Raw genomic sequence first — 15356 nt, forward strand, 5'->3', positions numbered from 1 at the left:
ACCGCCGGCCTGTCGGCGGTGCTCCCGCCGACCCTGGCCCCGGCGGTCTAAGACCGCCGGGGTCAGAATGACCCCCATAGTCTCCTACTCTGACGACACTCAGCTCGTCATCTCCCTCACGAAAGATCCCACTACCGCAAAGGACAACCTCCACAATGGACTCCATGCCATCGCCAGCTGGATGGAATGAAGCCACCTCAGGTTAAACACAGACAAGACAGACATACTCATCTTCGGCACCAACCCCTCAGCCTGGAATGACTCCTGGTGGCCCACCTCCCTAGGATCCGCACCGTCACCCACCACTCACGCACGCAACTTGGGCTTTATCTTGAATTCCACACTCAGCATGACTAAGCAGGTCAATGCCATCTGCTCTTCCTGCTACAACACTCTCCGTCTGCTCTGCAGAATCTTCACATGGATTCCTACCAAAACCAGGAAAAGCGTCACCCTCGCCTTGGTCAGTAGCCGATTGGATTACGGAAACACCCTATATGGAGGAATAACAAACTCCAAACAAAACTACAAAGAATCCAGAACTCATCCGCCTGCCTCATTCAGGACATCCCACGCTGCAAACACATCTCACCCCACCTCAAAGACCTACACTGGCTACCAGTATCAAAGAGGATCACCTTCAAAATCCTCATCCACGCACACAAGGCTCTCCACAACACACGTCCCGCCTACCTCAACGACATACTCACCTTTCACACCCCCACCTGCAACCTTCGCTCCGCCAACCACGCCCTCGCCTACGTTCCTCACATCCGCCGCACGACCGCCGGAGGAAGATCATTCTCTCACCTTGCCGCAAAGACCTGGAACTCCCTACCACTCCACCTCCGCCTGACCCAAGACCTTCTATCTTTCAGGAAACACCTGAAGACTTGGCTTTTCGACCAGTAGCTCCCCCACTCCCTAGCGCCTTGAGACCTTACCGGGTGAGTAGTGCGCTTTACAATTCCCTGATTGATTGATTGATTGATTGAAGTCAGGCTGCGTCGTTCCAGCTCAGCTGTGCATCGATCCAGTGAGGCCGTGCATCGAATTTCCAGTCACTACGCTGGCTCTGCGTCGATCTTCTTGTTGCGAAGTCAGGCTGCGTTGTTCCGGTTCGGCGTGCGGGTGCAGTCTGTGCGTCATTTCTGGCAGGTTGTGCGTCGAATTTCACCACAAAAGGAGTCCTTCTTGTAGAGATGAAGATTGTTTGGTCCTGAGACTTCAGGGAACAGGAGGCAAGCTCTATCCAAGCCCTTGGAGAACACTTCTTCACCACAGCCAGAGAGCTGCAAGGCAGCAGGGCAACAGCAAGGCAGCAGTCCTTCACAGAAAGCAGACAGGTGAGTCCTTTGAGCAGCCAGGCAGGTCTTCTTGGCAGGATGCAGGTTCTGGTTCAGGTTCTCTTCTCCAGGAAGTGTCTGAGTTGTAGGGGTAGAGGCCCTGTTTAAATACCCAAATGTGCCTTTGAAGTGGGGGAGACTTCAAAGAGTGGCTTAGAATTGCACACGGTCCCCTTTCAGTTCCATCATGTCTGCCAGGGTCCCAGTAGGGGGTGTGGCAGTCCTTTGTGTGAGGGCAGGCTACTGTCTTTTGACATGCAAGTGTCAGGCCCTCCACCCTCCCAGCCCAGGAAGACCCATTCAAAATGCAGATGTATGCAAGTCAGGCTGATTATCCTGTGTTTGGGGTGTGTCTGAGTGAATGCTCAAGGGGGCTGTCAACTCAGCCCAGCCAGACGTGGATTGTACGGCACAGAAGGATTTAAGTGCAGAGAAATGCTCACTTTCTAAAAGTGGCATTTCTAAAATAGTGTTATTAAATCCAACTTCACCAGTCAGCAGGATTTTGTATCACCATTCTGCCCATACCAAATATGACCCTCCTTCTCCTTTCAGATCAGCAGCTACCACTCAATCAATGTATGAGGGCAGCCCCCATGTTAGCCTATGAAGGGAACAGTGCTCACTGTAGTGCAAAAACTAATTTTGGAGCTTTACACTACCAGGACATGTAAACTACACAGGTACATGTCATGCCTTTTGCCTACACCGCACCCTGCCTTTGGGTTACCTAGGGCATAACTTAGGGGTGTCTTATATGTAGGAAAAGGGGAGTTTAAATGCCAAGTCAAAGTGGCAGTGTTACTGCACTCACAGGCCTTGCAATGGCAGGCCTGAGGCATGGTTAAGGGACTACTTATGTGGGTGGCGCAATCAGTGCTGCAGGCCCACTAGTAGCATTTAATCTACAGGCCCTGGCACACAAAGTGCACTTTACTGGGGACTTACAAGTAGATTAAATAAGCCAATTGGGTGTGAACCAATGTTACCATGTTTGAAGGGAGAGTGCATATGCACTTTTGCACTGGGTAGCAATGGTAAAGTGAGCAGAGTGCTAAAACCAGCAAATACTGTGTCCAAAAAGTGGAGGGAGGCAGGCAAAATGTTAGGGATGACCACCCTAAGGCTGTTAAGTCTAACCCTAAACTAAACCCTAAAAATACCCTTACCACCCTAAATCCGATACTCATCCTAAAACCTAAAAATGCCCTTACCACCCCAAACTCATACCCACCCTAAAACCTAAAAATGTCCGTACCACCCTAAAATCCACACCCAAACTAAACCCTAAAAATATCCTTACCACCCTAAATTCCATACCCACCCTAAAACTTAAAAATACCCTTTCCACCCCAAAACCCATACCCACCCTAAAATCTAAAAATGCCCTTACCACCCCAAAACCCATGCCCACCCTAAAACCCCAAAAATACTCTTACCACTCCAAAACTCATACCCGCCCTAAAATCTAAAGGTACCCTTACCACCCTTACCACCCTTAATCCCATACCCACCCTGAACACAAAAAAACACTATGGGGGTTATTACAACTTTGGAGGAGGTGTTAATCTGTCCCAAATGTGACGGATATACCACCAGCCGTATTACGAGTTCCACAGGATATAATGGACTCGTAATATGGCTGGTGGTATATCCGTCACTTTACCGTCACTTTTGGGACGGATTAACACCTCCTCCAAAGTTGTAATAACCCCCTATATGTATATGTATATATATATATATATATATATATATATATATATATATATATATATAGATATAGATATATATATTTAAAAAAACACTTAAACCACTTAATACTTAACTGTACGTCCCAGCTAAACCTTTACCACGCATACACCTTTACCATTCATGCCTAAAAAAAATAAAAAATAATAATACTTACCTATGAAACCTTTACAGGCATAGACCTTTACCATTCATGCCTTTAGAACAAAATTTGTTGTAAAGGCATGGGTGGTAAAGATATATTCGTACTAAAGGCATGCGTGGTAATTGCATTGTTGTAAATGTATTACGTCTTAAATGAATTGTTGTAAACGATGTTTCCCCCAGGTACATTTCACTCTTGGATTTATTTATTGCTCACTGGATTTGAACCTGATTTTGTACAGAATTCCTGCATTTTACATAAATGCGTTAGTCAAAGAGAATGTTCCTCTCTGGCGATGTAAAATGTGGGTTAATGTCTGTTAAAACCTTTGTGTTTTCACTTTTCATAACAACCATTTAGCCTCACTTTTCTTCTTTCTTCTACTAACGTTTAGGCTATCATGCAAAGCTGCTCACACCAATGTCGTCGGCCTCCAACTTTACCCTTGTCCCAGGATAGTGCAACCAGTTGCCGGCACTTTGTTCTTTGAACTTTTTGTCATTATTTTTATTTAAAAGTTTAAATATTCAAACTTTCTGTTTCTCTTGTGGTATTTTTTGTTGTTTAGGTGTTGTTTTGATAATTACAATATGTTCTATTTATATAAATTGGAGTGAGTAATTTATTGTGTTGTGTTTTTAAATGTTTAACTCTTTTGGTACTTCTAAATGTCTTTACACATTTTGTTACGTTAAGCCTGCCTGCTCTGTTCCATAGCTACCAGGAGTTGAGCTCAGGTTTAAATTACTGAAACCTTTACGGGATCTAATAAGTATAGTGACCTTATTACTTGTGGTGAACTAATCCACCCCAACTAATAATCCACTTTCTCATGCACTGCAATTACCTAATTATTTGGGAGCCATATAGCATCACGTGTGTATGCAAGGGCAAACTCTATTTTAACAGGATAGGTTGCTTGGTAAAGAACCATGGCAAATGCACTTTGATAAACAAGGATTACAGCTACTTGTATGGTAAGCACAGTTTCTGTGGAAACATACATCTTTCTCCCAAAACAAAAGCTGTGCTCAGGTGAACCAACATCTTAATAGTACTCCTGAAAGCTCTTTTTTTAATCATATCAGTTCTCGCGAAAGCTGTGCTGTAAAGCCAGACCTAAGCATATAATGAACCATTTGGTCACGGTTTCCATGATTATCCTTTGACTGATATTTCTCTCTTCTCCTTACAATCCTTTTTGTTAATAATGAACACTCTAATATTCTGCCTCCATCTTCAGTATACACATTTTAGACTTTACAGGCACAGTTAATATTAGATGCTTAATTAGAGTTGATTTCTGTTGGAAATGATCATATTTTACATAATATTCTTCCAGAGTTTTGCCTTCACAGCCATATTTTTGCTGAACCTGTTTCCATTGTCATTAGGACTCTGCACAATTTACTCCTGCTAGCCAGTGGTAAAATGCATGTGCTTTCCCTTCCAAACATGGTAAAATTGGTATACAGGTTATTGGCACATTTAGGGGGTGATTCTGACTTCGGCGGACCGCTGACGGTATTTTGAGGTTTGCCCTGGGCTGGCGGGCGGCCGCCAAAAGGCCGCCCGCCAGCCCAGGGCAAACCAACCTTCCCACGAGGACGCCGGCTCCGTAGTGGGAAGGTGCGACGGGTGCAGTGGCACCCGTCGCGTATTTCAGTGTCTGCACAGCAGACACTGAAATACTTTGCGGGGCCCTCTTACGGGGGCCCCTGCCGTGCCCATGCCATTGGCATGGGCACGGCAGGGGCCCCCAGGGGCCCCGCGGCACCCCCTACCGCCATCCTGTTCCTGGCGGGCGAACCGCCAGGAACAGGATGGCGGTAGGGGGTGTCAGAATCCCCCATGGCGGCGCAGCAAGCTGCGCCGCCATGGGGGATTCTAAGGGCAGCGGTAAACCGGCGGGAGACCGCCGGTTTGCCTCTTCTGACCGCGGCCGAACCGCCGCGGTCAGAATGCCCTGCGGGGCACCGCCGGCCTGTCGGCGGTGCCCCGCCGACCCTGACCGCCGGGGTCAGAATGACCCCCTTAATGTACTTATAAGTCCCTAATCAATGGTAGTACATGTATCCAGGGCCTGTAAATCAAATGTTACAGGCGGGCTGCAGCACCTGTTGTGCAGTCCACTAAAGTAGCACTGTAAGACATGTCTCAGGCCTGCCACTGCGGCCTGTCGTACTGTGTTAAAACTGCCATTTCAATCTGGCCAAATAAACCTTTTGTCAGACTTAAACCCACCTTTTTAATACTTATAACGCACCTCTAAGGTAGGCTGTAAAGGTGTATAGGGCAAGGAGCATGGTATTTGAAAATTAGGACATAAGTATCTAAGTTTTACATATTCTGTCAAGTGAAGAAACCCCAAAGTTGTTTTTCACTGGCGCAAGACTAGCTCTCCCATAGGTTAACACTCACTTACCTTAATACCCATCTTAATTGATAACTTCAGTTTGGGACCAGATAGAGAAATACTTCTTGTACTCGTTTGAATTGTAATTTAAAATCATTTTAGTGATAAAGTTGAATTGTAAATTACTATCCTGAAAATGCCACTTTTAGAATGTTGGCATTTGTTTTTCTGAACCAAATTTCTGGCTGTGTAAAGGGTCACAAATCCCTCCTGTGCTGTGATGTTTATTGCTTCCAGACAGGTGACAAGAGGGCCTTAGTTGTGGGAAATGATGCTCCTCTGCTGAGCTTGATGTCCTGAGATGGTTGTACTCGGCCCTTTTAAAGGGTGGCCTGAGGGCTTTACTGAGTCAGTTTCTGACTTTAGCGGATGCCTGCCCTTTCACTGGCATATGCAGCCCACATCGAGCTTGCCTGCCCTTTATTTCCCTAGAGATATTGGATCCACACCTAGAGAAAGGAAGAGAACTGATCAGACCAGTTTAGAGTTGGACTAAGTGAGCATTCCCCCACACACAGGCTGGCACTGGATACAACAGTGGTACCCTTAAAATCTCTCATCAGTACACCGCTGGACCTGTGGAGACTCTGAAGGACTGCCCTTCTGTCTGATGCCTGCAGGAAGAAAGACCTGCTGGCCTTGAACCCAGGACCTGAGAAGTGACCCCAAGGGTCAGTTGGCTTATCTTTTGTTTGAGGTAAAGGGACACAACAATCTTCCAGAGCCCTTTCACTGAAACTGCTCAGTTGACCAGCCAGAACCCTGCTGCTGGCCTAAACTGGAGCAGGTCATGACCTCCAAAGAGTTTTGCCCCCTGAGGTTCTGGACCCTTGGCTGGTATAATAGTGTACACCTCCAACACCAAAACTGCAAGATCTGGAGTCCTGGATTAAAATCGGAGGTTCTGGGATCTTCCCATCCCTGGCCTTCTTGTGAATGTGAGAGGTCTTCATAGAAGCCAATGTGGGATCTGCATCGGACTGCCGATGCAAACTTCCTAGAGACAGTCCCCAAACTACACTGCCCGGACCGCTTTGTGTCATTAACAAGTCCACCCGCATTCCCCGTAACCATAAGTTCCGATTGTCGACCAGCTCTTTGCATAGACAATGACTGCACTGTCAACGTTAAGTTCTGACACAGCAACCAACATCAATGAGCCCCTCTCCAGATCCAGCTTGCAGCCGGACCACTGAAGACTTCATTGCTGAGTGCTTCTCACATGAAAACTAGACTGAGTTAGAAAGTAAACTTTCCACAGGACGAACCTGTTCCCTGTTTGTGACTCCTTTTTGAGGTCAGCCAGAACTTTGGACTTTGAACCAAACTAACTGGACCAGGTAATGCGATTGGCGCTTTTTGCTTCTTGGTGCTTCTTTTTATTTTAAACATCATAATTCCTGTTCTCCTTGTTAGATTTTTGTCATTTTTGTGTCTTTTTATTTTCTGAAACATTCTCTGTTTGTCTTACTTGTATTTTTCTTGTGTTGTGTTTTCATTTTAGTACTGTTTGAGTACTGCATAAATACTTTACACATCACCTCTGATTTAAGCCTGACTGATGTGTGCCAAGCTACCAGAGGGTTAAGCACAGGTTTATTTATTTGTATTTGGGGTTCACTCTGAGAACTGTGTTCATTGGTTGAGTGAGACTCTCATCCCTCTCAATTAATAACCCAGTTTCTTACAATTACTATGTCCTTTAGAGGTCACTTACCAAAGGCTGCATTTTTTGTTGTGCTTGAGGTGATACAAATTAATATTTTGTTTTTGCTCAGACCATTCCAGCCCATGTCTTGAATTGTGAGCTAATTAGTTTGTCTCCCCTGATGTTATCATCAGATTATGACTATCGATTACAAGACTCTAAAATGTTATAGGGGTCCACATAATACAAATTATGTAACTGAAATGCAAATAGTGTGTTCTTAAATAATACTTAAAGTAGAGGAATTAGAAATGACTAAGGCCCTCATTATATTCTTGGTGGTCTGGGCCGCCATGCCGGCGGTGGCGGGAAATCACGCCAACCGGCATGGCGGCCCAGAATGCCACATAATGAAGCCTGATGGTAGACGGCATCATTATCCGACAGGGCAGCGCTGCTGCCCCTCGGATTATGATCCCAATTTCCCCAGCCTTTCCCTGGTGGGTTCCCCCGCCAGGGAAAGGCTGGTGGAAATGGTGCTCTGGGGCACCCCTGGGGCCCCATCACCCAGGTCATTGCCTTATTTACAGGCAGTGATCTGCGTGACGGGTGCAGCTGCACCCGCCGCACAGAGGCATTGACGGCGGCTCCATGTGGAGCTAGCTGCAATGTCCCGCCCAGGCATTCTGCTGGGCAAGCGGACGGAAACAATGTTTCCGCCCGCCAGCCCAGCAGAATGTTTGTAATACAGCCGGCGGGGTCCCAGGGGGGCTGGCGGTCAATAGAAAGACCTCCAGCCTGAACACAGGGGAGAAAACTGCTGTGTTCATAATGAGGGCCTAAATGTTCACAAAGCTGCCAACACATCCTGAAGTCATGCTGGATTTTGAGTATTACAAGTGTTTAAATATGTCATAAAATGTGCCTTTATGGCTTGTCACCCTAATTGTCTGCACTACACCAAAATGAATTATGCTGGCAACCACAGTAAATTACGGCAAAGGATATTCATCTGTGCGTTCTTTAGCACAGTGCCTCACACACATTATACATATATCAAATGGTCATGTGGATTGAATGATATTTACTTTTTATCTCCTGCATGGTTTAAAAAGGATATTTTATTGCAGCGCTACTGCTAAGTACACTTTCCTTTTTTTACTTTAAAGTTTTTGTTTTCTTTTTCTTAAATGGCAGTAAAAACGCGCCATTTATCAAAGGGATTAGATTAGCGGAATGTGTTCCAGTGGTGAAATTAATGATAAGAAAAAAAGATGACGCCACTGAGATGGAAGGGTGGGGCTAGAGAGAAAGGATAGAAAATGGCTGAGGTGTAGAACATATTCCTTCCCATTAGCAGTGTTACAAATTCACAAAGAAATATCAGAAATAACATAGGAGTTATTTAGAAATTTGCGGGCTGGTCTCCATTCTCCCAGGGCAGTGGAGGCATGTATTCTGCTTCGCTGGAGTACTGCAGCCCATCATATTCAGGGATCTCTATCTATATGTCAGTAACCTTTGGACCAGATGTATGAAAATGCATTTTTGCATTTCTTAAATAGAGACTTCATAGAAATTCAAAATGCAATGTACAGATACCGATTTCCTAATAGCGATCCCTACAAAGTAGGAATCACTATTAGGATATCACTATTAAGAAATCCCATTGCATTTGAGTCAATGAGCTGGTTTTGTATTTCCCAAATAGTGATTTCTTATTAGGAATTCCCTACTTAGGAAATGTAAAACCAAGGAAGGCAATGGGCAAAAGGACCCCCTGGGTGCACCCCAAAAACATTGGTGCACCTGTAGAGCACACATGTGCCCAAGGGGCATGTGTGTGCTTTATTGCAATAAAAAAAATAAAAATAAACATTTTGGGGTGTTTTATTTAAATTACACCTGATTACCATCAACTTCAAGTCGATGGTAATTGCAATGAACAAGTCACATTTAGGAAGTGCATGGTACATCAGAATAGGAATCACAAATAGGACATCTCTAATTAGTGTTTTCCTATTCTGGGAATCACAAATTGCGATTTCTGCAGGGTAGAAATCACAATTTGCAATTCCTTAAAGGGCTTGGTACATAAGAAAAGACAATTTTTCATTTATTAACAGCCCGAAATAGGGATTCAGCCCATTTAGAAATGCTAACTGGCTTCGTACATCTGGCCCTCTGTGTCTTAAGAGGAGCTGCTATGGTGGTGGCTCCTCTGAAAACACAGTACATTTTCTGAGCAGGTACCATGTTTCACGTGGCCTCTCAGCAACATTTTTTTTTTTTTTTTAAAACCTCTCAAAGTGGGAGTTGGTTTTCAAAAAACAAAAAACCTAATTGCCCTCACACCCTTGGAGTTTTCTCCCAGGGTGTGGGTGTCAGTTTGTTTTTTGATCTGGACCTCCAAGCTTTTCGGGGAATCCTGATTAAAAAAAAGTAGGTCATAACATTTGCCTAGAATATGGACTGACAATTAGATTTTCATGGGGCCACCGGTCTAAGGCTTCTGCCAGCAGAAATATGATGGTTTGCCTGACTTTAAATATAGTGGGCAGACAGGATAACCTGTCCGTCAAACTCTAAATAACACCAGTAGCCTAAAACATTACATGTCACACCACTCAAGAGGTTGCCAATGCCATCACTGAAGAGGCATAAGACAGATTTTCTACAAATATGATGGTACACCCATTGCATATACTGGTATATATATGTAAACAATACAATTATTGAGAAAATACATTTTAGAAGTGCACAACATCTTAAATAACATATATGAACAAGTCACTGCATTATTAGGATAAAGGAGGGGCAGTTGTCTCAATTTAATCACTAAGAGGTCAACCGTTACAAAATGTGTCTGTCAATTGATTCTCTGAGACAAGATCACGTGAAAGAAACTGGAGCCTTGTGTCTTCATAAAATCACTGATAAGTGACCTGTCAGCTGTGCATTTAGACTGTTTTAGGTCTACGTAATTTGTGTGACTAGGTTAGTTGGTTGTCAGTGTAACAGTACCCTTATGTTTAATATTTATGAGGCCCTCGACTTGCAATTGCAGCCATACATTGATATGGAGTCTCTGTGATAATATCTGTTTGTAGTCAATAACCACAGGCCTATTGTAATCTTTGTAAATGCTCCAGGGTAATAGCAGTCTTTGTGTTGAATAAATTCTCTGTGAGGACATCTGTCGACATTCAGAAGAAGTGCAGCTTTTAAACCAGATATAGGCGATCATTACGGTGGCGGCTCCATCAGCCACATTAGGACTGTGGTGGTTGCCCCACGGTCGAACTACCAGCATCGCCAGATCAAAATTTGTCATTGGTCTGGCGGTGCAGGTGATCCTCATTCGCCAGGGCAGTGCTGCAAGCAGCGCTGCCCTGGGGATTACAAGTCTCCTCTTTGCCAGCTTTTACATGGCATTAGCACCACCAAGTAACGACTGGCGGAGCCTGGTTGCAGGGGGCCCCCATGGCCATCCCGACGCGCTTTTCACTGTCTGAAAAGCAGACAGTGAAAAGCAAAATGGGTGCTGATGCAGCCCATGCACTGCAACATTGCCGTCGGCTCAATTATGAGCCGGCGTCAATGTTTTGGGCTGTTTCCCGCTGGGCCAGTGGGCAGAAACTCTGTTTCCGCTTGCTAACCCAGCGGGAAACTCTTAATAAGGGCCGCAGGAAGGGGACCGCACTGGCAGTAACCTAACTGGGGGAGTTTGGCGGGCGGCCTTTTTCACCCACCATACTCATGATGAGGGGCAGAGTCTCTAAGAGGGCAACTATTTTTTTGAAAATGGTATTACAAACTTTGTTTTCTGTGGCAGGTATGTAAGATCATCATTTAGCTGTCAGTGGAACTGATGCCTTTCATCGCCTGTATTGCAATATGTTATCATGCACTTGAAGTATCATCAATGTTGGAGTTGCAATTAGATGTTGCCATCAGTGCTAGCAACAATGTCACATGTTATGTCAATTATTATATTATAGACCATGAATTTGTGGCATTATGGTTGCATAGCTAATGATAACTGGATCATTTGAGGAATACTCATAATTGCCATTCAACTTGAGACTTTTCAGGGAATTTGAGTTTTATTATAAAACATATTATTATTATTATTATGTTATAGAAGAAAAGACACTCCATCAGACATTTAGAAATATATATTTTAGTTGTTTAGTTAGCTTTTGCAAATACAAATAAATCAGTTTGCTGTGTGTGTGTAGAAGACTGGATATTTGACCTCGGCTGCGGTTTTTTGAGGCTTGACAAACAGGTCCCAGCTGTGTGAAGACTTTATGCTACTGTTCTGTTGGTATAACTCCTACTGCTGTCACCCTGTTACGCCAATGACAGGGTAAGAGGCTGTCATGCACACCGGTCAAAATATTAATATTGCACTTCTTGTAAGCCAGTAGCAATAGTAGTATTAGTACAGTAAAGCTTGCCTGCAGCTAAGAGGTTGGTTAATAAGAGGCTGATTGTGGTGCAGAATTAATCATCCACACATCTTTGCCTCTTTCAGTCAGCTTGTGCGCCAATCTGATAATCTAAAAAGTTGTGGTGCAGACACAGTGCCTTGGCACATAAATTGTTGCCGCATTATTAAGCTGATTGACAGGTTTAGTAAATGCAGTCAGCACCAAAATGATATTCGAAATGTATTGTTTCCTCACACAGTAAAATATCAGATATGTTAAAATTGAACTGAGGTCTTGTGACTCTATTCCTTTAACTGTTGGGGAAGCAGTGCTTCACCATCACACCATTGGCCTTCCTGAAATACAGATCCTGCTTAAGTTTTAAAAGGGAGCATGCACATTACTCAGGAAAGGAGAAAAGGGCCGGGCTGGGTGCAATGTAAAGATATCAGAGACTGAATATACTCAACTTCACTTTTATTATTTAAAGGTAAGCCTCTGGCAGACCCGAATTCTCCACTTCCAAAAATGACTTCCTGGAAGAGCGCTGGTGGATAACATTTCCATATTAATTTAACCAAAACAGGTTTATTCATCTTTGAATGTTAAATGAGCTGTAGCCACTTACAGTACAATACAATTATTGGAAATATTTTCTTTTGTAGAACAGCTTTAAAAGATTCAGTGCTGCAGTTATTTAAGCTTCATTCGGAAATATTTGTTCTTTTTCTTTAACTACCCTACCTGTTAATCTTCACAGCTATTAACTTGGCATGCATGATTGACAGTACTGAAAATCCTTCAAAAGAAAAACCTATTTTATGTATGTTTCCATATTTAAAAATAAACACAGACAGAAAAATAGACTGTTTTCTGTCTGTATTTTTATGTAAAAATTAGTAAAAACAGAAAACTGGAAGCCTTAAGTATAAACTACATCAGTTTGGAAAAAGATTTCAAGTGACAGTGAGGCGAGAGGAAAAGTGTTCCTGGTTGCCTCAGACTAGCCTACAGAGGGTAGACTTTGTGCAATCTTGCTTTATCCACTGGCATATTTGAATCTGCTTCGAACTGATGGCAACTGATGACAATTAGAAGAGTTGTGTCCCATCACTGAATTAAATCTCTTTCATCAGAAGTTTTTCAGGAACTCAGAGTGAAGGTCAAAAATTGCTTTGTTGTAGACTGGGCTAACTTGGTAACAGTATATATAGTGATGTAGTCTGAGCTCACCTCATTTTTATTTACTTTTCCGGTCTTTTGAATTGGAAAGTTTTATTGTAAACATTTTTTATAGTGCTAGAAAAACGACAGTAGTAAGAATTTGTTTTTCTATAGCGATTATCAGTGCATTTCTGAGTGCTGTAAATAAGAGTTGTCACTGTTACTCCATTTAAGGGAACTCAGTTTTCCACGTTGGAAGGAGAAAAAGCTGACTTGGCCTTGAACGTGTACGAAATTGTGACCTACTTGTCACACCAGGAGTCTGTACCGAGAGCTTAAATCACTGACCCATGTTTCTAGTAACATTTTTAGGGTCGAGTCTGCGTTGCATGCGCTCGCGCATGCGTATCGCAGCGAGACGCTTTAGTATTTAGAAAAGGGCTCGGAGCCCTGTCAACTTCACGTCAGTGTTTTTTATTGGTTCGTGGGCTTGCCTAATAAAATCTGCTTGCTTTCATTAGTCGAAGGCCACATGCGTCATGCCTTTTCCGGTGGCTAGCCCTCCTCGAGCGCAGCGACCAAGTACAGAAAACATGCGAGGCTCGCTGTTTTCCATCGGCTTGTGGACTTCTTTTTCTCTAATTTACGAGCGCGATCTCGCTTGGCAGAAGTCGAGCGCTTTACATAGTTAATTTCACTTTTTCGGGTTATGTATATAAATGCACTTTTGCCCGATAGGTGAAAAGTCGGGTTAGGAGTTTACAACGCGATCAGCTCTAACATGAGCGAACGAGAGACCTGTTGCATTGTAAATGCTTGTTAATTGCTGCCAGTATGTGAATTAAGTCACAGGTGAATCCTTATATTTGTTTTTAATTGTGTTTCTTCTTCTTTTTTCCTTTTCAGCTATATTTAACCTTATACCCGTGGGTTTACGAGTAGTAGCTATTCAAGGTGTACAAACAAAATTATATCTGGCAATGAACGGTGAAGGTTACCTTTACACATCGGTAAGTTATCATTCTACTTTTATATATTGTCATATGTCAACTATACGTTTTATTGCTGGCACGTCAAAGCTTTCTGGAATAATGGCGGTTGAATTCCCTGCGAAATAAGAACGAGGCCTCTGTTACAGCTGGCATTGCCGTCCACAAGGGATAATTATATAATAAAGCCCTGAAGGAAGATGTGTTAAATAATTGACGTCAACAAGCTGATATTGTATTTTCTTTTTACTACACATGTGCAATATTTTGAGTATTTTGGCCTGTTTGACATGATAGTTTATTATCATTCCCAAAACACGCAAAATGTCCATGCGTTTGTTTCATGCAAACTTCTCAAAGCTCCCGGTTTGGATAACCGAAAATGCTATCATGTGTTTGTATAGGTTTACCTATACCGTGTAAAGCTGGATGGCTATAGGGTAGTGGAACACTGTATATAGTTATAGGAAAATAAAACCAGTGCTTAATTTTTGCTGGTGGTTTCCGGTGTGGGGCACCAACAATATTTTTTGAGGGCCGGCACTTATTTTTCTGACTCAGGCATTATACAGTGAGCAAAAGACACATATGGGAAGACGGAGAATGAGAAAAACGACAATGCATTAAAAAGGTAGAAAGCAGAAAGCTGCAAAAGTGAGGTGAAGGGACTGGCTGTAAATGGATTAAGAGACCCAGTATGGCTTTAGGATTACGCTGCCTCAGTTTTCAATGCTCCCACATGTAATTGTAGCAGCCACAAGTTTTTATTTGCAAATTAAACACTGTATGAAACTATAGTACTTGTTTATTGAGGCATAAGGAAGATTAGGAATTTTGTGCAAAGTTAGTGAAGGAATCGCTTTTCATTTATGCTGTCCAGGCCTGTACAGGCAAGAGTAATGTTAAGCCCAGGGGCGGATCCTCTGCTATGGTGGAGGAGTGTCATCTCCCCTCCCGCCAGCAGCAGCAGCAGCAGCAGCAGCAGCACCAGCTGTAAAACCTTTATAGTAAAAACATAATAACCTGACTTTATTATGTCACGGGCCTGCCAAACACACATGCGCACTGTGCTCTCTCCAGCCGGCACTGTGTTGTTGGGCTGGAGAGAGAAGGCACAGGCTCCCAGTCTACCTGGGAGCTCCCAGTCTGCCTGGCTGGGCACTCCGAGGCAATCCTAACACTGCTCTGAGCGGCACCTGGATTGCCCGAAGGGCAGGCTGGGAGCCTGTGCCTGCAATGCAAGATGGAGCGGTGCGGCAGCGCGGAAAAAAGGTATGTTTATTTTTTTATTATTACATTTTTATAGTCATTACCATGCGCTGCTCTGCCCCGGCCTTTTTCCCTCGCGCGAGCCGCGCCTGGTTAAGTCTCGTCATAGACTGGTGAAATTCCACTTTAAGTGAAAAGTATTTTGTTCCTTTTTGAAATTCAGAAAATTAGTGCCAATTTGGTAGGTTTCAGGA

At 43.7% G+C, this 15356-nt stretch overlaps 1 protein-coding gene across 9 annotated transcripts in view; it reads left to right on the forward strand.

The window, feature by feature from the left end:
• Positions 1 to 15356, forward strand: part of FGF13 (fibroblast growth factor 13) — a 1071467-nt gene that overhangs the window by 861134 nt on the left and 194977 nt on the right. For all 9 annotated transcript variants that reach the window (XM_069212428.1, XM_069212427.1, XM_069212435.1 and 6 more), the window contains one exon: positions 13811 to 13914. In XM_069212428.1, the coding sequence (XP_069068529.1) occupies positions 13811 to 13914 (104 nt within the window). The remainder of the gene's footprint in view (positions 1 to 13810; positions 13915 to 15356) is intronic.

This window comes from Pleurodeles waltl, chromosome 2_1 (genome assembly GCF_031143425.1).
Source record: "Pleurodeles waltl isolate 20211129_DDA chromosome 2_1, aPleWal1.hap1.20221129, whole genome shotgun sequence".
Lineage (NCBI taxonomy): Eukaryota > Metazoa > Chordata > Amphibia > Caudata > Salamandridae > Pleurodeles > Pleurodeles waltl.